Consider the following 25,932-nt stretch of genomic DNA (forward strand, 5'->3'; position numbering starts at 1 on the left):
CTGTGGTGTCTCTTATTCAGTGTAGGCACTAAAATGTGAAATGAGTTCTTTAAAATGAAGCATTTGGCCTATCTGCTACCTTCCTTTATTGTTGATCTAGTATTGAGTAAGGCAGCTGTGTGCAGTTAAAAAAAATTGCTTACAGGTTAGTCCCTGCATATATACCTACATCTCCTCAGATTTTGGAGAATCACAGCTTTCATTGGCTGTGAAATGCTGTTCACAGTTAATGCAAGCAGTGGGAAGTGTTGCAGATGGCAATTCCCAGCCAGTGTGAGCAGTGATCCTCCAATACTTGTGGAGGTAAACATGGAGGTGGGGGTCCTGCCAGGAGCTAACTCTGCAGATGGGATCCAATTTGATTTGAGTTTGTAGATAAGAGCTGATTTGTGTGGACTTAGCTCAAGCAGCAACTTGCTGAGCTGGGGGAAGAACTATTAGCTTGAACTAAAGATGCTGCATCTTCCATATATTAATGAAGATGACTTTTCAAAATAAGTTGTGTATTTTAATATGAAGCTTTGAATCACACACACAGGAATGTAAGTTGTAAAATGGGATGTTAATGAAACTGAGACCCATTTTAACTCCCCATTTTTTCCTGCAGTGTTCATTTGTAAAAATGTTCTGTTGTAAAAAGCTGACCCACTCGTTACTTGTTAGACAAATGTGTTCCACCATATTAGCTCTGAATAATTGGTGAGGAAAAAAGTGGTTTGAATGCCTCATGTTGGAATGGAACAGAAGATACATTGATCAAGCAACACTGAGGAAAATTTAACATTAATCCAGCTGAGAGTAGTTCACTGTAGCACTAATTCATTGCAAAACACATTGTAGCTTAAAGACTTACTGCATTTACATCTTAAATGTGGTCTTAGGTAAGTTTCTAACTGGACTCATGGTAGTCTGAGGCTAAAAGCTTTCTAATCCAGACCTTTTGAAAGTGAAGCAAGTTGTGTTGAGGAAAAGGCTTTAGAGTGGACTTTCACAGGTCCAACTTTGTATAATGAGTTGTCTTGCTCTACATAAACTTACAGCATTTTCCTGGAAATAGCTTTCTCCCTTATGTCTAGTTTATTCTAAGGTTCCTTCTCAAAGTCAAGCTGTTTGCTTCAGGGTATTTAGATCACTGGGACAGCAATTGTACATTAGCAAAATTAATTGTAATTTCATGTTCTGCAGAGGTTGAATATAAAGTGTGATGTAGACTGGCAGCTTAAGGTATAATCTCCATTTTGCTAGAAGGAAAATGGCTTACGAAGTTCATAGACTGTCACTAGAGCCTTAACATGTTAAACAGCTGTCAGGAATGGTCCAGTTATTACTTGGGTGAAGATTGCATGACCACTCAGTCCCTACTACAGTGGTCACCAACCAGTAGATCGGAATCTACTGATAGATCTTGGAGCCTCTGACAGGTGATCTTTACTGATTTGGCAAAGAGGCTATTAAGTGCTGGCATTTCAACTGCCCCTCCCACACTGCTGGGCAGGGAAGGGAGAAGAGGGGGTACTGATGTCAAGGGGCCCCTTTCCAACTCCTTGTCCTATCTCCACAGAGCAGAGAGGGGGCACAGCAGGACTTGGGATGGAGTTTTCTGGCTGCTTTTAGGAGTGGTGCAGGGTCAGGGCAGGGAGGAGCCTGCTTTAGCCTCACTGCATCCCCACCCAGGAGCCACCTGAGGTAAGGAGTGTCCAATCGAGCCCACATCCTGAAACCCTACCCCAGTCATAAACTCCTGGCTCCTCCCCAAGCACCCCTGCATCCAAACACCCTCCCAGAGCCTACACCTAGAACCCCCTCTGATAACCCCAACTGCCTGCCCCATGCTCAGCTCAGAGCCCCTCACATTCCAAATCCCTTAATCCAAGACCACAGCTTGCATCCCTAACCCATTGCCCCTGCCTGGTGAAAGTGAGGGAGGATGAGAGAATGGACAGAGCAGGGGCGGGGTCACAGAGGAGGCAGGGCCAGGGTATTTGAGTTTGAGGTAGATCTTCGATTGCACTTCACTTCTTTAATTTATCTGAAACTTAAAGGGTGGAGACCACTGCTCTACTATTTTTACACTTCCATGATTCTGTGCCAGAAATGCAGCCTAAGTAACTGCAGCACTTAATATAAGGCTGGCAGCTGTCACCCACAAGTGCACATGAACACACCTATCATTAATTTTTAGCAATGCAGCTGCTGCTGACACTTAATGGAGGGTAGAGGCATATTGCTCTCCTACTGTCCTTCAAAGTGGGTCACAGGTGCCACAGCTACTCTCCCTTCCCAAAGGAAGGGCTGCTAACTGGGTTTAACTGTAAAACTAAGTGGCACAATCAGTAGCTTGCCATGTTTCCATGTGGAGCCTGTTTGATCCCTTCAAAAGGGCTGGCCAGGGAAGGACAGGGCCCTGCAGCACAGGGCTGGGTGACATCACAAGGCTTTGTTGCAGCACTCCCCAGCTTATTGGCCTGGGGAGGTGGTGACTTATGTGTCATCACAATGGTCAGGATAGGGTAAATCACAGATTTGGTGTGGCTTAACTGTAGGACTTTACTACCTGTGGAAAATTCAGGCCCATCTAGGTGAGTACAGGGAGAAATCTTTTCTTGCAGTCTGACACTTGAAATAATGAATGGATGATATTGCAACCACTGTTAGAAGTTCTGGCCAGTGCATGGTGAAGGGTGCATTCAGGTTAAATGAAAGTACTAGACTGACAAATAGGCTGTGGGAAATACCAATCCAGGCATAATGAGCATTTCTGCAAACATAGGGCTAAAATGGGAGAAATGGTTTCTACCTGTAGTCACACAGGGAATGGGGCCTGCCTCTGTGACTCAAAACACTACCGCTGTGTCTACACTGCATAGAACTCTTGTGCTAAAGAGTTTTTGCACAAGCTCACGCCAGTGTAGACGTAGCCTACTTGTTGCTAAACTGTTCTAGAAGAACAATGGGATTCCTTCCACAGGGCAAGCCTCGGGGAAGGTCTCTATTTTGTTTTAAATCCTTATCACTGAAGGATTATTGCTGCAAACTGAAGCTGTAAAGCAGAGGTGGGGGAGCCTGTTGAGTCAGCAGCCTATGACCCTTAGAAAAATCAAGGAGCACAACCAAGCAAAAAAAACCCACCATCACTGACCTGACAATACCTCTTCCCCTCCCTCCCCCCAAAACAGCCCTCTCAGATGTGGCCCTCAGCTCCAAAGTATGAAAAAAGACACCTTCCTTCCATGAAGCATCAGCCCTGGGCAGAGGAGGTTAGATTTTTTTGTGGGCTCTAAAATGAGGGACTGAGTGTGGTGGAGGGTGCTGCTGGGGAGTTGATAGAGGTGCAGGATCTGGGCAGAATGTAAGAGGTGGGAGTGCAGAGTCCAGAGGAGAGTGAGGGTGGGTGTGAAGTCTGGGAGGGTGGATGCAAGTGCAGTGTGAAGTCTGGGAGGGAGGAGATGGGGGGTGCCTATCTGACTCTGCATGCTGTGCTCTCTGTAGCACCCAGAGCCACGTGCTCCCCTTGCTAGGTGGAGCGCCCAGGCTGAATGTGGCCTGCAACTTGCCAAGATCAGGCCCAGGTGGCTTGGAATCTCCCCTCTGCCCCCACCTCAAAGTGGGGAACTGGTGCTCACCCCCCAGCTGCACCACTGGTGAGTGGGTGGGAAGCATCTCCCAATAAGGCAAGCCACAGACCACAGGTTTCTCACTCTTCCTGTAAACAAAGAACAGAATGATCCAGCCAAGCGGTGGCCATACCCAAAACAAGGTTTAAGCTGGCATCACTGCTACAAGGCTTAACCAAGAACTCTTCAATTGTATGATTTGATTCTTTAACGATTTTAACATTCATCCTTTCTTTGTGTCCTATAACCCTTTAGGCTATGTCTATACTCACAGCTTCTTGTGTGAAATATGCAAATGAGACTAAGCATGGAATATTGCCAAGCCTCATTTGCATATCTAATGAGCCACAATTTTTGCAGAAGAGGCTCTTGTGCCAGAAGGAGCTATCTACACTGCCCCTTCTTATGCAAGAAAAACCCTCTTGCGCAATGCAGCTACGCTGATTATTTTCAGGAGTAACAGCATTGCATAAGAGGGGTTTTCTTGCACAAGAAGGGGTGGTGTAGACAGCTCCTGGCACAAGAGCCTCTTATGCAAAAATGGCAGCTCATTAGGTATGAGGCTTGGCCTAATTTTCATATTTATTGCGCAAGATGCCGCAAGTGTAGACATAGCCTTAGATTCTAAATGATGGTCATGGCATGATTTTTGTACAAGAGAGGAGTTCTAAATTGACCTGGGAACACAGCTGGTCCTTTGGTATCAGAAGAATTTTTTTGTGATGATTGGTGTTCATAATCTAGTTTCATCCATTTCAGGAGTGTTGTGGGTGGTGATACAGGAGAACTGGAGTGTGAGAGGGAATTGCTTGTATGACTTCATTAGCCAAAGTGGTGAACCAAGAGTTCTGTGAATGGGTTGGTGTGCCTTATAGTAGAGGAACCTGAGCCACTCGCTTTCTAAGCAGCTCACTGTCAACTGACCCTCAATCTCCCTCCAAGTCCCTTGTTATACCCCTACCCCTTTTGCTAGAAGACTGAGCCCATGTAGAGAAGGTAAGAGCCTGAGAGGTTTGGTATCTCTGCAGCCTGATCCACGTGGTGCTGGACACATTGACAGTATAGAAAACACTAGTTTTAGGAGAGAATTTTTTCCCTTACAATCACTGGGAACATTGGGTTTCTATGGTTCGGTTTCCCTTTTCCCTGCTTCCCCCTTATTAGTGGCCCCCGGGGGACTGCAGTTTAGCCCTTGTTTATGGAAACCATAAAAAAGAGTTAGGGCAGGGGAAGTGCTTTGACCATGATTCCCACTGGTGACTGGAAGCCATCCTTTGGGCTATCTGGGGAGGAACTCTTATGCTTCCCAGCCCTCTGAGTCTTAATGCTGATTGGCTGAGCTTGAGGCTTAAGCTCTCCTCTTTCTACTTCCATCAGTTTCATCTTACCATCTAGGGCAGTGGTCTCCAACCTTTTTACACCCAAGATCACTTTGTAAATGACAGAACAAACCAAGATCTACCTGCCCCCCGTTCCTCTCTATTCTCCTCCTCCTCCATCACTTGCTCTCCCCTACCCTTATACTGCTGCTTTTCCCCCCCAGTTCTTTTGTAGGAAGAGGTTTTTCCAACATTTGACCTGTTTAGACTGGACCAAGTATCAGAAAAAAATTCTTCTTTTGGAAGCCCCCTTATTCCTCGTGGAAAGAGGAATACAGGGGTGACCAAAACATCATGTTTGCTCTTCCACTAAAAAAAGCAGAAGAACAAATGCATCCCTGGATGCAGATGAGTTTTTCTGGAAAAACTCCTGCAGTCTAGCCTTACCCTGGCTGGGTTGAGGGAGGATGTGTGGGCTCTGGGGTGGAAATGAAGGATTTGGGTGTGGGAATGGGTGAGAGATGCAAGCTCTGGGAGGAAATCTGGATGCAGGAGGAGGTAGAGAAAAGGATGCTGGGTCGGGGAGGGAGCTTCAGGCTGGGCAGTGTTGGGGTCAGATATTGGGTTAGGGTACTAAGCAAGCCACAGGCTTGTGGATATGAGGGTGCAGGAATTTGGGTTGGGGTATGTGAGGGGCTCAGGGCAGGGGGTTCCAGTGTATGATAGGTTCAGATCAAGTGTTATGATGCTGTGGGCAGATGGGGGCTTGGCTCCAATTGGGAGTTTGTTGGCCAGGCTTCATTTTTAAATAAAATACTGTGTCAAACGCAAAGGCTGTGTCTACATTGGCACGATTTTGTGCAAAAGCGCCCGCTTTTACGCAAAAACATGCTGCCTGTTTACACTGGTGGGGAGTTCTTGCACAAGAACACTGACGTTCTAATGTGTGAAATCAGTGCTTCTTGTGCAAGAACTCTGATGCTACCGCTCAGGAAAAAGCCCTCTTGCACAACTGTTCTTGCGCAGGAGGCCAGTGTAGACAGGAAACATGAATTTATTGCGCAAGAAAGCCTGATAGCTAAAATGGCCATCGGAGCTTTCTTGCGCAAGAGAGCGTCTACACTGGCACGGATGCTTTTGCGCAAAAGCACATCTCTTGCACAAAAGCACATGCCAGTGTAGACGCGCTCTTGAGCAAATACTTTAACGCAAAAACTCTTGCGCTAAAAGTATTTGTGCAAAATCTTGCCAATGTAGCTGTAGCCAAAAAGTTTCTGCATGGTCTTTATTTATGAGAAGGGCAGGGAATCTGTTTTGAGTCAGGGATCGCTAACCCACAGAAAAAGTCAGTTGGGGCCACACAAGTGAGATGCAAAATAAAAACTCCAGAACACCCACAAGCCTCACTAATGTGGCCCCAAGGGACATGGTATTGGGGAAGGGTGCCAGAGGGTACTGGGACAGGGTGCCAATGGGTGCTGGGGCAAGGGCCAGTGGAAAGGGCCAGGGTGCTGGGCAGGGCAGGATGCCAGCGGGGGCAGGGAGCAGAGTGTTGGCTTGAGCAGGGAATCCTCAGCATGTGCCTTCCCCCCCTACCCAGAGGAGGAAAGTTCCGGTAAGAGCCTCCTTCCAGGACTTCTCCCCTCTCCCCCGCAAAGGAGGAAAGCCCCAGTGCACATTTCCCCCCAGGGACTCTCCCCCCCCAGCACATGCTTCCACACAGGACTCCTACCTCCTCCCCCGCAGAGGAGGGGAGCCCTGGTGTACGCCTCCCCACCCTAGGACTCCTACCTCCTCCCAGTGCACGCTTCCCCCTGGGACTCCTCCCCCCACTTCCGGGCCCAAGCTTGCCCTCAGGACTCCCCTGCTCTGTGGGGGAGGAGGTAGGAGTCCTGGTGTGCGCCTCTCCTCCCCTCCACCTCAGTATGCGTCTTTCTCCGGGACTCCTACCTCCTCCTGGCGCACCACAGACCTGGAGGAGGGGAACAGGCAGCGCACTTCTGGAAACCCCAGGAGTGGCACGCAGCTGCCGGACTACCCTCACCCCGCGGGAAGCCGGCACTACCTCAATTTTCAGAGGTAGGTAGTGGGGCTTCTTCGGAGTGGAGGGAATTGGGGGGCCCCGAACGCCTCGCGATCAACTGGTCGAGCCCTCCCGATCGACCAGTAAATCACAATTGACAGATTGGTGACCACGGATCTAGAGACTTCAGCAGGATGTGGGTCTGCTCCTGCCCCCAAGAGCCTCTCTTTGTCACTGAGTCCACATGGCCTAGGTGTTTGACAGCCTAGATAAGGCAGCTGATAGTTTCTTTCCCTTCAAATTAGATCCCATATCTTGCCTGGCCAGACACCCCTGAAAGGAACAAGCAACCCCATGACATTCCTCCATTGACCTTCAGTTGTCCATGTGGACAACAGGAGCTGTTTAGCTAAGGTTTTCACTTGGTGCCCATCACCACTGAATCTGAGGGCAAAGTGTCAGTATCATTTACCACATGGGAAGTAGAGATTTTAGGTATCAAGTAATAGAATAGTTGAGTAACTACATAAAATATCAGGGGGGGGGGGGGGATGCCAGGCAGCAACTGGTCCATGAAAGGAGCGAATTTAAAAACCAGATTCCCATGCAGATTTACTACCTGCTGCCCCATGCTGCTGCACCTAATACAGAGGAAGCAGCATGGGGTGGCAGCAGCTCCTGTGTGCAGGGGATCTGAGCTCCCCACAGACTGAGGCTGCTGCAGGGCAGGGGGGAGGCTGTCCATGGGATGCAGAGCAGCCTCTGTCTGCAGGGAGCGGTTACCTTGGAGACTTCAAGTAAACTAGAGATTATGGCCAATTTGGTGGATTAATAAGGGTAAAGGGAATGTCTCTGTCAGAAGCCAGATTCGGCCTGGTATAACATATCTATCACCACTAGGTTCAACTAATCCCAGAATAAAACAGACAGGTGTGTTTAGGACTAAACCATGTACCGTATTTTCCGGCGTATAGGGCGACTGGGCGTATAAGACGACCCCCTATCTTTTTAATTAAAAGATAGGGTTTCATCTTATACCCCAGCGCCCTTCTGCCTCCTTTGCTCCCGGTGTCCCTGGTCTGCTGGAGATGGTCTGCTCCCGGTGCCTCTGGTCTGCTGGGGACCATCTCCAGCAGACCAGAGGCACCGGGAGCAAAGCCGCCAGGAGCGCCTGGGCTCCCCCCCGCTGGAGCCCCTCCGCAGCTTTGAAAGCCTCGGGGGAAGCCGGCGAGGGGGGGCATCCCAGGCGCGCATGGGCTGCCCGCCCGCCGGAGCCCCTCCGCGGCTTTGAAAGCCTCGGGGGAAGCCGGCGGGGGAGCATCCCAGGCGCGCATGGGCTCCCCCCCGCCGGAGCCCCTCCGCGGCTTTGAAAGCCTCGGGGGAAGCCGGCGGGGGAGCATCCCAGGCGCGCATGGGCTCCCCCCCGCCGGAGCCCCTCCGCGGCTTTGAAAGCCTCGGGGGAAGCCGGCGGGGGGGTATCCCAGGCGCGCATGGGCTCCCCCCCCCCCGCCGGAGGAAGTGAGAACCACTAAAGTTCTCCTCAAGATAGGGTTATAAAGGGTTTAAGGCAGGAAAACTTGGATAGCATGCTGAGTGCAAATATAGGGGACATGCAAAATTCAGCGTGCTGAGTGCACCTGTTGACTGCGTGCGCATCTGAAAAGGTGGAGTGCACAAGTTTAGGGAGGAGTGCAAAGGTTCTCCTCAGGCTGTTTTGGCGGGAAAACCTAACTGTCAAGGGAAAAAAAATGGAACCCAACATAACCTCCATTTTATATCTTAGGTCAGGGTAACAAAGCCTGGACCCTCCATGGACAGAGGCTGCTATGTTGCAGCAGCTGCTCCTGCCCCCCACCTCTGCAGAGGGATGAGCAGGTGGCACTGCGGAGCCAGTACTGGGGGAACTAGCTTTTAAACCAGCCCCCCTCCCCAGCTCTCCCCACCTTGCTCCCTCTAATACAGAGGCAGCAAGGGAGGGAAATGCGAGTAGTCAAGATTAACCGATAAGCCTAGGCTTATTGGTTAATCATATACTCAACTATTCATTTACATCCCTAGTGTGAAGACAATTTCCCTTCTTAACAAAAGCTTGACTTTTTTGTTTTAATTCAATCTAAGGCAGCATGAATGTTGGCAAACAGGGGGTTGTTTCCTCTAGTACTAGTAGAGTTCTAGTACTAGTAGAGTAGATACAATCCCCTTACTATGGGCTCAGTCTTAGTCAAATGTGTTTGGTAGCAGTTTAGTAAGGGGAATAAGCTACATCAGTGTAAGGTACTTTTATGAAGATACTATCAAGGGAAGGGGTGGTTTCTCCACCTCTTGATGTCTTCCACTAAAGACAGAAAGCTGTTCTGGAATATACTTTGATCCAAACCTCACTACTGCACCAGACAGGAAGCCTATGATGTGCAGTGGCATCAGATTAGATGATCAAATGGTCTCTTCTGGCATTAAGTCTATACATCTACATAAAACTGAGTATGGCACATTGAGCAGCTTTTGATGTCTTCATGAGCAGACTGTCTTACTTGCACCTGCTGTCATTGACTCAAGTCACTGTCTCTCAACTTCCTTTGACCAATAAGTTGAGGTGCTGCAAAAGGCCTTTGTGATGTGTCTGTCACATCCACTCCTCTCTTGCAAGGCTTAATGTCCTGCTCTTGGGCCAGCCCCTTTGGATGTCTGAGCTGCTCCCATATTGGACACTGCTTGGACAGCCCCAGGAAGCTGGTCCCAGGCACTAGCCCGGAGCAGCAGGAGCATCTGCAGGAATACCCCTTGGCACCTATATTTTAGGGGTATTTTTAGTGAGTCATGGACAGAACACAGGCTGCTACTTTTTTATTGCCATGACCTCTCCATGACTTTCACTAAATCACAAGACGCCAAGAGAAACCTGGCAGTTTTCTTAGAAAGTTTGTTCCTGTAGTTAGTCATCTAAAAATCTAAGTTAACTTTGAATGTCTGGCTTCATCAAGACAGTCCTATAGTACTTGTTGTTTTCTTTTCAGGGAAGTGTGGTTAAGCATAGCTCCCCTACAGCCTTTCCAGAGTATACTGTTTACCATTCTGTATCACAGGACTCAAGTTTCAGTAAAACACAGTTGGTAAGATTTTCAAAACCAAGAGGCATTAAAGAGTCTAAGTTGAAAATTTCAAAGATAAAAATGGCAGCTTAATTCCCATTGAAATTAACAGTAATAGGCCTAACCACCATTTCCATTTTTGAAATATTCTCCCCTGAAGTGTCATTGAAAGGGTGTTTGCATCCATCATTTTAAATCAATAGGGACTACGCAAATGCGAAAATTGCATCCTTTGATTTTCCAATAAAATAGACACTTGCACATAAATCCCAGGTTTCATTACAAAACTTTATTAAAAAGATTCACCTTACTCTTCACTTTTAAGTGCAGACCTTCCTCAATTAAAAAAGCTTTTGTACAATAATCTAGAGCTGGTTAATCTGAGTCATAATACAAGTAGAAATGGAGTTTAAACTGGCAGACTAAATCTGCAATTAGGGAAGCTTGGGTAGTGGTTATCACTCAAATCTTGGGAATACACTCTAGGTTGCTACATTATTTAAATTATCAATTTTTCACCTATATAAAAACTCAGTACATTAGTTACATAATGGTATTGCTTAATGTGACTCTGGCCTTCTGATACGTTTCTTGGATTGACCTGAGAAAGGAGTCAAGCACTTCTTTTATTCCCAGAAGTCTCTTAAAGGATCTGGTGTTCAAGGAGTCTTTTTGGCTCGTAGTTTTTCCAATGTTTTCTGTAAGCAAAAACAGATGCTTAAGTATCTAGCAAATCGATTTAGATTTGAAGTTCCTAAATAACAGTTGTATGAATAAGTTAAAAGCTTAATAGGGAAGGCATTAAGATTCAATGCAGTATTGAATACATGCCACTACAGCAGATTGGATTAGGCAGACAATGAGATATTTAAAAAATGGTATTCAGAATGCTCAAATACATCAGTGTATATTGGCACCAGGCAATATTATGTAAATAATGGAACAAGCACAGTAAATATTATTATTATTCCCCATTCCAGAAAGTCAGGAAGTACATGCTCTAATTCAGGGGTGGGCAATAATTTTCATTGGGGGCCACTCTAAGATTTTGATAAGTGATCAAGGGCTGCAGTTCTATGGAGGACATGGGGGTCAGGGATGGTGGATGGGGTGCAGGAGAGGGAGTTATGATTAAAGATAGAATCATAGAATAATAGGACTGGAAGGGACCTCAAGAGGTCATCGAGTCCAGCCCCCCGCCCTCAAGGCAGGGCCAAGCTCCGTCTACACCATCCCTGACAGATGTCTATCCAACCTGTTCTTAAATATCTCCAGAGAGGGAGATTCCACCACCTCCCTTGGCAATTTATTCCAATATTTGACCACCCTGACAGTTAGGATTTTTTTCCTAATGTCCAATCTAAACCTCCCCTGCTGCACTTTAAGCCCATTACTCCTTGTCCTGTCCTCAGAAACCAAGAGGAACAAATTTTCGCCTTCCTCCTTGTGACACCCTTTTAGATATTTGAAAACCGCTATCATGTCCCCCCTTAATCTTCTTTTTTCCAAACTAAACAAGCCCAGTTCATGAAGCCTGGCTTCATAGGTCATGTTCTCTAAACCTTTAATCATTCTTGTCGCTCTTCTCTGCACCCTTTCCAATTTCTCCACATCTTTCTTGAAATGTGACGCCCGGAACTGGACACAGTACTCCAGCTGAGGCCTTACTAGTGCAGAGTAGAGCAGCAGAATGACTTCACGAGTTTTGCTTACAACACACCTGTTGATACAACCTAGAATCATATTTGCTTTTTTTGCAACAGCATCACACTGTTGACTCATATTCAACTTGTGGTCCACTATGACCCCTAGATCCCTTTCCGCCATGCTCCTTCCTAGACAGTCGCTTCCCATCTTGTATGTATGGAACTGATTGTTCCTTCCTAAGTGGAGCACTTTGCATTTCTCTTTATTAAACCTCATCCTGTTTACCTCTGACCATTTCTCTAACTTGCTAAGGTCATTTTGAATTATGTCCCTATCCTCCAAAGAAGTTGCATCCCCACCCAGTTTGGTATCATCTGCAAACTTAATAAGCGTACTCTCTATCCCAATATCTACATCATTGATGAAGATATTGAACAGTACGGGTCCCAAAACAGACCCTTGAGGAACTCCACTTGTTATCCCTTTCCAGCAGGATTTAGAACCGTTAACAACAACTCTCTGACTACCGTTATCCAGCCAATTATGCACCCACCTTATCGTGGCCCTATCTTAGTTATATTTGCCTAGTTTATCAATAAGAATATCATGCGAGACCGTATCAAATGCCTTAGTAAAGTCTAGGTATATGACATCCACCGCTTCTCCCTTATCCACAAGGCTCGTTATCCTATCAAAGAAAGCTATCAGATTAGTTTGGCATGACTTGTTCTTCACAAACCCATGCTGGCTATTCCCTATCACTTTATTACCTTCCAAGTGTTTGCATATGATTTCCTTAATTACCTGCTCCATTATCTTCCCTGGGACAGAAGTTAAACTGACAGGTCTGTAGTTTCCTGGGTTGGTTTTATTCCCCTTTTTATAGATGGGCACAATATTTGCCCTTTTCCAGTCTTCCATGATTTTTCAAAGATCATAGCTAAAGGCTCAGATACCTCCTATCAGCTCCTTGAGTATCCTGGGATGCATTTAATCAGGACCTGGTGACTTGCTGACATCTAACTTTCCTAAGTGATTTTTAACTTGTTCTTTGTGTATCCTATCTTCTAAACTTACCCTCTCTCTGCTTGTATTCACTACGTTAGGCACACCTCCAGACTTCTCGGTGAAGACCGAAACAGATGTTAAAGACTAGTCGACTATCTGATAAGCAAATGCTTATCGGATAGTCAGTCAACTAATTAACCCCCCAGCAACAAAGGAGGGGGGAAGAGTGGGCACTTCAAAGGGCAGCGCCACACAGCTGCAGCACTGCCCCCTGGTTCAGCTGTGAGGTGCTGCCCCTTTTTGCATTTTGAAGAGGCAGCGCCACCTGGAGCCAGGGGTCAGCTGGTCTGTTGTGCATAGTATCCCTGAGCTGTCCAAATCAAAAACCACAACACATCACTTTACACTTGCAATTCTATTTTTTACTTTTGTTAAGAAAAAATAACATGATTACATGGTCTGGTCTCAGCCTGGACTAAAGCCAATTAATAGTAAGGCCAGTGCCAGAAAACATGTTCTGAAGGCACAGAGGTTCCTGGAATGCACAGGTTACTCTTTGCTAGTTTTCATGCCTTGGAAAACGTGGGGCATTCATCTTCCACCATTTCAGTGGACTGCATTCCAATGAAGGGCAAAGCTCCCTGAAGTAATTATCTAGTTCATTTTCCACAGTATTGTCCTCATCAGGATCCTTTTCAGTGTAACCTTCACCTAGAAAAGTGGTTCCCAAACTTTTCGGCATCACGCCCCCTTTTTGAAAAACCCTCAGACACCCCCCACCCCCCCAGCAAAGCAAAACTTGCTGGGGGGGGGGGGGGGGGAGGAGAGGGAGAAAAAAAAGGAACTGACTGGGGCAGCAAAACTTGATGGGGGAGGGTGGGCTGGGTTGCATTGCCCCTCCCCCCAGGGGGGCACGCCCCTCAGTTTGGGAACCCATGACTTAGAAGCATCAGCATGCCACTTGTCTTTTTCTTTGGCGCTGGCTTTGTTGGCTGATCTGGCTCAGCACCTCTCAGTTCAGCCCCAACACTTGGAAGTTCCTCTGTTTCCAGTCCTAATGCAAGTTCAAACTTTGCCTTGGTAGCATCCTCGACAGCAGATGAAAGAAACTGCATGTACTTATGGCATGGTCCTAACAAGGAGGCAATAAGTACCAGTTAGGCAGTTATGTTAGGGTCACTGGGTGTCATGCAAAGCTCCAGAGAGGGACCAACATCATTTCTGAAGGTATTGACAATTTTATTCTCAGAAACAGAATCACTTTTCAGGTGAGTGTGGAGAAGACTGTTGCAAATTGTGTAAATATTTGAAATTGACTCTGTTCAGCAGACATGACAGTCATGTAGTAAGATGAAGGCCTAAAACAAAGCAGGCTGGCCCCTGCTTATAGAACGTAGCATGAACAGGGCTGAGAGCAAAACACCAATTGGTCCAGGTATAGAACAGGAATTGGTACTGGTCATAACTTGAAAGTACATGGTACCACCAGCTCATTAAAAAAGACCTTGGTAAACACTCCCCACAGATTATCAAGTTTGGTACTTATCAAACAACTTATCAAACTTGGCTACTTTTGGGTGACCTTTCACTAGAATGACAATTGGCTAACTCAAAAACCATGCTCCTACCAAATTGAGTCCCTACTCTAAAATCACGAAGCTACTCGAACTTCTTAAAGAAAAGGTAACTAGGGTTTTAACATGTCAAAATGATATTTTCCTCTAGTCTCATTCTCAGAAACAGCTGAAAGGTTTTGACTGACAAGTTAATTTTTTTTTTGTTTAGCAAGAGGGTTACACCAGAAAATGAACAATTTCAGCCAAACAGTTATTATAAGCAATTGAAAATGGGTGTCTTATAATAGAAAATCTCAGACAACCTTAACTGATGGTACTACCAACTATGCTTACAATATTTTCAAAAGTTGCTGCAAGTAGTTATTCAAAACGTAAGATCCAAATCTTCAGATGAACTCCAGTTTTTAGCAATACTATGTAGATAGCAGGCTCATCAAAAAAAGGGACTGCACAGATTAGATTGTTCAGTACAATTAGAACTGCTCAAAACAACAGGCATTAAAATAGGGAAATGCTAGGCCAAGAGGTTGAAGATACTTTACCACATGCAGTTACCTTTTGAAACTCTTTGGCCTTTTCCCTGTTTTTAGCATAGGTTTCTTGTCTTGATTTCTCTTCCTTTCTGCTTTTCACTTCAGCTAGTTGATTATAAAGTCTGCCAAACAATAAAAAATGTGTTTATTTCAATTGTAACAACTCAAACAGACCACAGAAAGGGAAAAAGAGTTTGACACTGACTATGTCAAAACTCTTTTCACTAACTTTAACAGAAATAATTTATAATTACGGATAGCGAATGAGCTCAGATGCAGCAACAGTTAGGTCTTGGCCTAACTTTCCCTAGCACGAGAGTTGTTTTGCCATTTTTTTCCCTCTTACATAGGTCAGATTAAATAAAGCTACTGCTAGCTAGATAAAAGGTTATGTTTTGTTCATGGAATATGTTGCATTAGATTTTTGGTACAAGGAAAAGTTAGTGTAATAAACGTACAGCCTTGTAATGCTAAAAGTAATGTTTACTGGGAAAATTAAGGACCACATGACAACTGTATAAACAGAAAAAGTTGTGTAAATTGAAGCTTACACATGCATACTGTGTGCATTACAGAACAGTGGCATAGCCAGATTGGGACAGGTAGGTGGGCAATGATGTCGGGGGGAGGGAGGGGGGGGAGAGGGAGGGAGGAAATAAGAGTGATGCCGCCCTCCCCCAAGCTGGCCTTGGAAGAGGGGGAGGGATAGATGATCTGCCCTGGGGTGCTATAAGAATGTGCCCCTCCCAATCCCCACCCATTTTGCCCTCCTTGCTCCGCCTCCCTGACAGGAGGGCCTGGCAGGCAGGGTCAGTACATTGGGACTTGCCCTGATCTGCATGCTGGCGGGAGGGAGGTTAGGTTCCAGGAGTTTGCCCTGGTCTGTGCACCTGGTGCTCCTACTTGGGAGCGGGGTCAGGGCATGGAGGCTTGCAAGCCCACAACCCCGCTTCCTAGCAGGAGCATGAGGTGAGTGGAACAAGGCAAGCCCCCAAGCCGTCTCCCCTGGTCCAGCTGGAGCACCAGCTGGAGAAGGGCAAGCCCCTGCGCGCCAGTGGGAGCAGACAGAGGACTAGGGGCAGCTGGGCCTGTATGTTAAGTGGGTGGGCCCTGACCCATTCCTGGGTATATCCCTGTTACATAAGAACACTTAGTGCTGACTGGAGAATAATTAAATTCATATATATGTAACAAAGACAAGTATAAGAGTGCAAGTGAAGGGATAGAGGTAGCACCAAACTGGAGAAATACTTGAGCGGAAACTGGAGGGAGGAAGTAGCCTGACAGATCAGACCAGGGATTGGAGGTGGCGATGTAACCTATAGAACTAACCTGCTTCCTTGCCTATAGATATATACATTTATTATTGCCTTATGGTTTTGATTATAGGTTTATTATAATCAGGGCTTGCTGAGCTGCAGCGAGACCCGCTTGCCAGCCGCGCTGTCCGGCGATCTGCACATGCGCAGATCGTCCGAACCTGGCTCTTCCGAGTTGTAATCTACTCGCCATGGGCAAGTAGATTACATAGATTGTCGAGCCCTGATTATAATGAGTTACAGTAGGTTTATACTGGCAGCTTGGCTGTAACACAAGAGACTTACAGGCCACTTCCTAAAAACTGAGTTAAGGCAAAGTTAGTATTTTTGTCTGGGAGCTTTCATCCAGATAGTACAGTTAACTCACATATATTCGGGGTCTTTCACCTAGATAGATGGCGGTAAGATAGAGCAGTGTTTCTCAACTTTTTAAAATAAAGTACCCCCCTTTTAAAAACAAAATTATAAGTACCTCCAGAGCCAGGCACGCTCAGGTCCCCCGCTCTAACCCACTGCCCCTTCCCCAGAGCCAGGCACAGGAAATACGGTAACCCTACCTTTGAAGGCCCTGCTTCCGCCGCCCGGCCCTGCCTTGGTGGCTTTCTGCAGGGAGCAAGTGGCCCACCAGTGCCAGGCTCACTGTGTATGGCTGTGCACTCCCATCCCATCCCAGCGCCCCTCTAGCATGGCGCTCGGGGGCAACCCTCCCCCCCGCCACTACATCACTGATCCGGGGGGGCAGGGGCGGTTCTTTTTGTGCAAAGCTTATTGTGCCACTTCACCGCCTTTTAGCTCCTCTCCGCAGAGCCACGGCAAGGGGCAACGGGGATAAGTTGTACTGAGCTGCTGGCGGGGGTGGGAGTAATGCATGTCTCCAGGTTCAGTCACCCTCCCTGCTGAAGCACCTCGGGGAGGCTGCCGGAGAGGAAACGAACTAGGAGAGGTGGCCGTGGAAGTGATTTTTTTTCCTCCCCACTCAAACCTGCCCCTCAATTTGGAACTGCCCTGGGTCTCACAGGAGCCGCCCCAGCCTGTGAGTCTGATGTTATAGATTCCCACTGTGGAAGGAAAAGCAGTAAACTGTGGGTTAAAAAGGTGGCCATGTTGTGTTGTTGCTAGATCATGAGGGAGGTCTTGCAGACCCTCAACCACATCTTCAAATTTGCTGCTTAGAGGATTGAGTAGTTGGTGGGTGGCCCTGGTTACGGCACCTCCTCCGAAGTCGTTGTTTCAGCCTGGTGTCTTCATAGGGCCTCTCTGGTCGGTTGTATTGTCCATATGTGTTATATGGGATGTACCATCTGCCTTTGTAATGCGTGTGTACAGCCCAACATGTGAAGTGTGGTTTTTGAATTCTTACTGTTGTGGAGCATTTCATCTGTAGAAGCGGCAAATAATTTTTGCTTGTCAAATGGCAAGTCTTCTACTTCGGGCTGAAGTTCTCTGGGGAACTCCGGATAACTGTAGCCAGAAGTTATGCACATCACTACCACCATAGCTGTAGTTCTGGCTGCAGTGTCAGCAACATCCACTGGAGTCTGAAGAGTGGTGCGAGCCATCGCCTGGCTTCATGGACTTTCGCTTTCAAGATAGGTCTTTTGGACTCAGGAAGATGTGGTATCAGTTCTAACTTCAAATAACTGTCGAAATCATGATTTGCTATGAGAGCAGAATAATTTGATACTCTTAGTTGTAGGGTGGAAGAGGAGTATATTTTCTTGCCAAATAAGTCTAGCTTTTTAAGGTCCTTGTCTGTGTTGCCAGTCCTTTGCTCTTTGCTGTGCCGATTCGACAACTAAAGAGTTTGCTTGTGGATGTGTAAACAGAAAGTCAAGTTTGCTTGTGGATGTGTAAACATTGTCTTTTGGTGGAACGAAGTACTTTGTCAATCTTCTTATTAGTTGGTTGAATGGATGTGGGTGTCTTCCACAGATCCTCTGAAGTTTCCATGATTGCCTCGTCTATTAGTAGGGCAATCTTGCTATGTAATGTAGGATGCAGGTTCTTTAGCAGGTGGTGTTGTTTCTTTTGTACTTCTTGGAGGGAGACATGTTGACTTGTTGCTACTCTTTTGAATAATTCTTGAAATTGTTTGAGGTCATCAATCGCTAGGGTATCTGATGGTATAATCAAGTTGTCTTGTTGGGCACTTAGATTGTCAGAGTGTGTGATATTTATTGAGTGAATGTCTGATTTGTTGTCTGAAATTTGTTCCTCCTCCTCTGCGTGTGTTCCAGGAGGTAGGGCCCTGTGGCTGAGGCAGGCTCCTTCAGGATGGTGTGGAGTGGACTGAGGACCAGTGTCTATATGGGTCCCAGCAATCCCAGGCCCCCATTGTGGTGGGTAAGGTGGGGGTAGATAAGGCCAGTAGGAGTGCCATGGGCTTTGTTGTGGTCCAGCCCTATAGTAGTAAGAGCGAGACCTCCTTGGCGATGCGTACCTCAAAGAATATATCACGTGCCGGTAATCATCAGGTAAGGAAGCGCATTGAAAGGACATTGGAGATATAGACCTGGGAGGGGACTCTCTTGCTAAAGACCTCCCAGGTGAGCAGTCAGTGGGAGGCAGGCATGAATGCTGTTGCCGGCTGCGAGTGTCAGATGCTGCCTGGGGCTGTTCTGTAGCAGCCTCATCAGGATGTTTCTCACTGTCTGCTGCCGGTGGCAGTGTGGAGATCTGGGGCACAGTTGTAGCCAGTGCCGGCTTAGATGTATGGGGTTTCTTGTGTTGTGGTGCTGAGGCTTTAAGCGGTGCCGCCGCTTTCAGTGGTGCCAGAGCTTTCAATAGTGCCACAGTTTGAAGCAGTGCCAGCCGGGTGTTTAGAGTGTTCCTGGGACCGCTTGGAAGCAGTGCACACTGGTCCCGGTGCGGAATGCGAGGATCTTCCCACTGCTTTATTAGCAGGGGTCCTCGTACTTCCATGTGTCTCTCCCCTGCTTTTCAGGGAGGAGGAAGTAGGAGAGAGAGTGAAGGTGAGGCTCTCTGCCTTGTTACAGCTTTGGGTGGCAGGGGGGAGGGTGTGCGTGTTCCTGCTGCGGTTTCCCGTGTTCCTCTGTAGGCTGTAGAGTCTTTTCAAACAAAATCATCCTCAGGCGGAGGTATGCCTGGAATGAGGCATACCTGGGAGGTTGACAAATGCCTTTGATGTTGACTGCAGAGCATCCAGACTACTGAGCTGAGCCGACAAACAGCGGATTGGCTCAGTACGGCAGCCATGTAAATTTAAATGAAGCGGCGATTAATTAAATTGCCACTTCATTTTCCTATGCCGGGTAGTCTAATCTACATGCCTCTGTCACTAGAGGCATGTAGTCTAGACGTACCCCTAGTGTGGAGCACCCACGGGGACACTACACAAAGAACAACTTAGCAGGTACATTGTTATTTAGAAAAACCCAAAATAACTGGTTGAGACCAGACTGAATAACTGAGTAGGACAGAAACAATAAATGTGATAGACAACCACAAAAGGCCCATGGTAACAAACTGACATATATAATAAGTTGAGATCAATGATATACAGACCTATTGGAAAAAGATACTTTATTAGTAAGGGGAGGAAATACAAATAAAGAAAAAAGAACACACCCCCTACAGAATATACATCAAACATAGCATCAGAGTAACATATGATAAAAGTGGCATCCCAGCCTAGGTATTGTAGTAGGAGATGCAGTCCTTAGGGAAGTGCCAGAATGATGGCCGCAGGTGATGATGAAGATGATGGCTAACACTTCAGGTTATTCTAGAAGGAATAATGTGAGTATATGTATAGAAATATAGATGTACATTCCCTATTTATCTTAGGGAATTGGGTGGTTTGTGACTGTGCTAAATGTATGAAGAGACTATATTTGAAAATATAGAATAGTTCCTATAGTGCAGTGTTTACCAACCAGCAGATCGGGATCTACTGGTAGATCTTGAAGCCTCTGACAGCTGATCCTGACTGGTTTGGCCAAGAGGCTATCGAGGTGCTGGCACTTCAACTGCCTCTCCCGCCTATTTCTGTGCACCTCCTGCCCTTTGCCTTGGAGCTGCCTCCCCCCACCTCCGAGAGCCTCCTGCTCGCTGTGCAGGGCAGGGGAGGAAGAAAAGGGGTGCTGATGTCAAGATGCCCCCTCTTCCACCCTGTATCCTATCTCCACAGAGCAGGACAAGGGGGACTAGGATTTGGGAGGGAGTTTGCTGGCTGCTTTTGGGATGGTACCACAATCCAGGAGCTACCTGAGGTAAGAGGTGCCCAGTTGGAGCCCACATCTTGAAACCCTACCCGTGTCACGATCCCCCTTCTGCACCCCCAGTCCCTACCCTAGCCCTAAGTTCCCAGTATCCAAACATTCTCCCAGAGCCTGCACCTAGAACGCCCCCTGACATCCCAACTGCCTGCCCCAAGCTCAGCTCAGAGCCCCCTCTCACACTCCAAATCCTTTAATCCAAGACCAGAGAATGCAACCCAATCCGCTATCCCAGCCTGGTGAAAGGGAGGGAGGGAAGATGGAGTGAGCAGGGGCAGGGCCTTGGAGAAGGGGCATGAAGGAGGCAGTGTAAGGGGGTATTTGGGTTTGAGGTAGATCTTGGCTTGCACTTAAATTCAAAAGTGATCTCATGCTTGAAAAGGCTGGAGACAACTGCTATAGTGTGTGTGTTCCATTTGTACACTTCAGGGTTCCCAACCATAGAAAAACTGCATACCGGGCCTGATCCTGGGACAAAGGACCTGTCAACCCTAAAGGTGGTAACTGGAAATTCATAAGCAATCTTTGATCAGGCAACAGTGATGATCACCATAAAATACAGGAGAACTTCTTGGTAGCTCAGAATTTGGTAACTTGGGTCTCTATTTTATCTTACTCATCATCTATACCTGAAGTTTTATAAATAAAGGTGAAAATGATTAAGCCTGAATTGGATAGATTCAGACTCAGATTTTAAGGTCAGAAGAGACCAGCATGATCTTCTAGTCAGAACTACTGAGCCATTAGAAGCCACAAAACCGTGCCCCCTTTCCCCTGTAATAGGCCCATGACTGAGTTACTGAAGTCCTCAAAACCTGATGTCAAGACTTCCAGTTACGGGGAAGCTACCATTTACTCTAGGTCATTTGCTGGTTTGAACTATGTCCCACATTGCGGAAGGCAGCAAAAAAATCCCAGTGTCTCTGGCAATCAGGCACAAAGACAAATTCCTTCTTTATACCAGTTTCCTACCACGCAACTCCCAACAACAAAAAGCACAAAACCTTTTTCTCATGAGTCTCCATGAGAATTCATTTAATTTTTGTCTACGGGTCTGGGAAATAAATAAGAGATTAATCTAGATAACCACTGCTAAAATTAAGGCTCTATATTACTGCAAGTAGTATTACTTCAGAAACAGAAGTAGTTTACATTAGTCTAATTTATCCTAACTATATTCACACAATACCTTAAAGTGCGCTGCTGTATTTCAACATCATCAGACCTTTTCTCCTCTGGAGAGCAAACTTTCACTTCCCCCACTTTCTTCAACTGATTGACAACTGTACCTTTGTATTAAACAAAATAGTCTTTAAAACTTTAAAAATGAAACTAGGAGGCCAAAGATCAGATCATACAGATCAGTGACAATGAAGTAAATAGTGGAAGTATGCACTATATAATTTTTAGCAGGACAAGTTTATGCCTTCTACAAAATTGTTTTTCATGATTGACAGATATCAGTTTAAAAAAAAAAAGCCCAATGAACACTAGTCTCAAAAGGTAGTAAGATCTGAAACAAAAACAACAGAGATTAAATCACATTTCCTATTTCAGAGAAAACAAGTTTGAAAAACAAAAGGCTGGCAGAATGGATTCTATGGGGCAGACTTTCTTCTTTTGAGATCCAGGCAGGGAAAAAATGTGAAAACCCTGTGACAGAATATCCTAATCTTCAAGAGCAAAGATCCAAGAACAACAGAATCCATCCTGTTTTACAGAATAATTACAGGAAGAATCCATAATGCTTTATTCTACTTCCAAATGAAACGTACCAGAAGTAGGAGAATGCTCCTTCAGCATATGAAATCTTTTAGCCTTTTCCCTTTGAAACAACATAGCTTGAGGTTTTTCAGAATGTCTCTCTTTATTTTTTATTTCTTCCACTCTTTTAGAGGACTTCTGGATAAAGTTTTTTTTTCTCTTTAAAAACGATTCTTGTAAAGTACACGGTGTGGATGTGAACTCTAACAACATGACTGTGAAGGAGGAGGAAAGGTCAGTCTCAGCACTTCTGATTTTATCACTGATAAGATAATCACCTGCAGAAACCTATTAATATAGATAACCATCCAAAAAATGAGCTTTACTATTTTCATGGATTGAACCAGGTTGGAGAATTAAGAAATTTACTAAAACAGTAATTCAGATGTACAGTTCCTACATTTATAATAAAGCTAACCATCACGTATATATAATTGTATATTTTCTACATCTGTTATTACATCTTATTATAAACACTAGGGTCCAAACTACAAACACTCAAAAGCACCAGGCAGAGTTTGTCCAATTCCGTCTTTCATACTGCTTATAGTTCTAATACCTAGCTTGTCAGAGGATACTTATTTTAATAATTACCCAAAGTGTACTAGACACCCTTCATTAGAGGACTACACGATTAACTGATAAACCTGGGATTATTAGCTAATCCTGCTTACTACACACATTCCCACCCTCTCTCTCGTTGCCTCTGTGCCCCCTCTTTGCTGCTGTCCATGTGCTGGCTCTGTGAACCCACCTGCTTCCACTTGCAGCCTCCTACAGAGGGTGAAGGGGGCAGGAGGGGAGGCTGCCTATTAGAGGCAGCAGCATGCGGGTAGAGTCGGGGCGGTGGCAGGGGAGGCTGCTCTGGCATCCCATGGAGAGAGCTCCCCATGGACAGGGGCTGCTGCTGTGCAAAAGCTTCTGTCCATGGGGCACTTGGACACCTCCCCCTCAAGACAGAGGTTGCTGCCACCCTGCGCTGCTGTCTCTATATCAGAAGCAGCAGTGCGGGGCAGCAGCCAGTCTGTGCAGGAAGCCGATTTTTAAACCAGCTCCCCTTGCAGACCATCTCCCGCCTGCTACTCTGTGCTACTGCCTCTGACAGAGAGGCAGTAGTGCGAGGTGGCAGGGGACTCCCCGGGAGTGGAGCTGGAAGCGGAGCAAGGAGTGCACTGACTGCCAGTCCTGCTTCCAGGGACTATCTAATAGTTCTGTAACTGCTAAAATTTGATGCAGTTACACAACTAGGGATGTAAAAGAGTAGTCAAATACTCTTATTGGGTAGTAAAAGCCCAGGCTTATCACGTAGTCGAGTTGACTATATCAGAGGCATCAAGGGGGGCAGGGAAGCAGGAGCTGGTGCTGGGGGAGCCAGCTTAAAAGCTGGTTCTCCACAGCATCGTCCCCGTGGTATGGGGAAGAAAGGGGCATGGGAGGCAGAGCCACAGCATGGGAGCTAGTGCGAGTCAGGACTGAAACTCGCGCCAGGTGCAAACCTACTCTCACTCTGCAGTTTAATGAGTAGGAGCTGGACTGCCTGCATGCCCAGCTCCTACTACGTTTAAACTGCAGAGCTGCAGTAGCCCTTTACTGACTAATCATGTGCTGGATACAAATTATATCAAGTAAACGATTACTCATTTACTTGATACTTGACATCCTTGTACATGAAAGGTAGGGATGTTAGATAGTGTGTGATTGAATGTACAGAAGTTACACACGAGTACCTGCAGATTGGTGTAACAGAGACTGATCCTCATTAGGAGTCTGAGCTATTGCAGAGCAGTCAGGAAGCATGGAAACCGAGTAATCTGCTTCTGGGTTTAAAGGCAAAAATTCTCTCCCCTGTTCCAAGACAGAAGAATGGATTGGTAAAATGTACTTAGAACACGCATCTATTTTAGTGAAGTAATATTAATGCAGCTCTATTTTTGTCAAAGAGCAAACAATTAAGGAGTGAATGGAATTACATCTTTCATTATTAGCACAGATGCAAGAAAAATTATTTAGCACACAACAGCCAGGCTCTTGGCACTAAAAGCCATTTTATTAAATAAAATTAACAAAAAAGCTGTGCCTTCCCCACGAAGTTCAAATTTCTTATTTTTGCTTTTAGGACTCTGCAGTTTCCCCTCATTTACTTTGCTTTTCTTCCTGTTTGCTTTTCTTCCTGTTCCATCTCTAGCTCCCTTATGCTATCTCAGAGTATGTCTAGACTACATCCCTCTGTCGCCAGAGGGATGTAAATTAGACATACCAACATTGAAAATGAAGCGGGGATTTAAATATCCTGCGCTTCATTTGAATAAAAATGGCCGCCACATTTTGCCAAGTCAGCATTTTGTCTGCAAAAAGCAGCTGTCAAGACAGGGATTGGGCGACAAAGAAAGCCTTTGTTGGCCGATCCTGTAAACCTCGTTTTATGAGGCATAAGGGATCAGTTAACAAAGGCTTTCTTTGTCGCCCGATCCGTCTTGACAGCCGCTTTTTGCAGACAAAATGCTGACCCGGCAAAACGCGGCGACCATTTTTATTCAAATCAAGCCTGGAATATTTAAATCCCCGCTTCATTTGCAATGTCGGTATGTCTAATTTACATCCCTCTGGCGACAGAGGGATGTAGTCTAGACATACCCTCACACAGTTTTTTCTCCTTCTATTCTCAGATGTTATTTCACAATGCTGCCACAACTGTCTATTTCTCAAACTCTTCCAGAATCTAATTGCTTCTTGAAAGCCACCTTCATGACCCAGGAGCTATGCCCTTTGTAACTGAATTATTGTCACAATTCCTGGAATAAGGATATTAATTTGAATGTAGGTGACCTTCTATACAAGTGCTCCTTTATAATACTAGCTGGCACCAACTATACTGCCATCATCCACATAGTCTTGAGACAAGGTATCTTCTTTGAATAAATTACCTTCTTATCATCCACTGTCAGAATGGTTTAATCCTAACTGGCATTATTTGTCGAGTTTGGCAATGGCAAGGGACAATTTGTGGGCAACATATGAGCATCTGATAAGGACAGAATGATGTAGGTCAAAGAAAACCCAACTTTATCATTAGCATCCTCATGGACATTTTGAGAGCTATTGAAAAATCCTGAGGGTAGAACAGTTGCTACAGTAGCTCAAATCATTTTGTTTCCTACATTAGACTAAGACAGCCTGAAGTCAGAACTGAAACAGCATACTCACGCCAATTGGTTTAATCATTCACTACCCACAGGCATTTGAGGACCTCATTCATTTAATCTGAGCAAAAAAGAGACACCAAAGGATACTACAAGTTCAAATATCAGAGGGGTAGCCGTGTTAGTCTGCACGCATCTGATGAAGTGGGTCTTTGCCCACAAAAGCTTATGCTCCAACACTTCAGTTAGTCTATAAGGTGCCACAGGACTCCTCGCCACTTTTACAGGTTCAAACACTCTTAACTGGGATTCTCTGGTCCAGCAACGTTTTCGGCATGGATGCTGCAAGACCAGAGAGTCCCGGTGAAGGGCCAGCAGTAAGGATCCCTGTGGGGCCGACAGTGCAGTGGGCTGTCTAGCGCATGGCACTGCCTGGGGGAGCCCCAGTGCCAGTCTGCCTGGCAGAGTCAAGACAGCGAAGGCTGCCCAGCAGGTCGACAGGGCCAGCAGGATGTGGGGAGCTGGCTGGGAGGCCAGCGGCCAGTGGCAGGAATCCAAAAATGACCTCTTCTGGTACAGCAAAATCCCTTATCTGGGACCAGTCGGGTCCCGAGGGTGCCAGAGACAGGAAGGTACAACCTATATAATAGAAGACTACAGC

At 46.2% G+C, this 25,932-nt stretch overlaps 1 protein-coding gene across 6 annotated transcripts in view; it reads right to left on the bottom strand.

Annotated features, from left to right (window-relative positions):
* Positions 1 to 10,314: 10,314 nt before the first annotated feature.
* Positions 10,315 to 25,932, bottom strand: part of CEP295 (centrosomal protein 295) — a 71,509-nt gene continuing 55,891 nt past the window's right edge. For 5 of the 6 annotated variants that reach the window (XM_075919302.2, XM_075919300.2, XM_075919301.2 and 2 more), the window contains 5 exons: positions 23,859 to 23,976; positions 22,143 to 22,346; positions 21,557 to 21,656; positions 14,833 to 14,932; positions 10,315 to 10,743 (listed from right to left, as the gene is read on the bottom strand). In XM_075919302.2, the coding sequence (XP_075775417.2) occupies positions 10,705 to 10,743; positions 14,833 to 14,932; positions 21,557 to 21,656; positions 22,143 to 22,346; positions 23,859 to 23,976 (561 nt within the window). In that variant the 3' untranslated portion in view covers positions 10,315 to 10,704. The remainder of the gene's footprint in view (positions 10,744 to 14,832; positions 14,933 to 21,556; positions 21,657 to 22,142; positions 22,347 to 23,858; positions 23,977 to 25,932) is intronic. The other variant, XM_089775753.1, reaches the window with a different exon arrangement.

Source organism: Pelodiscus sinensis, chromosome 1, assembly GCF_052426305.1.
Source record: "Pelodiscus sinensis isolate ZL-2025 chromosome 1, ASM5242630v1, whole genome shotgun sequence".
Lineage (NCBI taxonomy): Eukaryota > Metazoa > Chordata > Testudines > Trionychidae > Pelodiscus > Pelodiscus sinensis.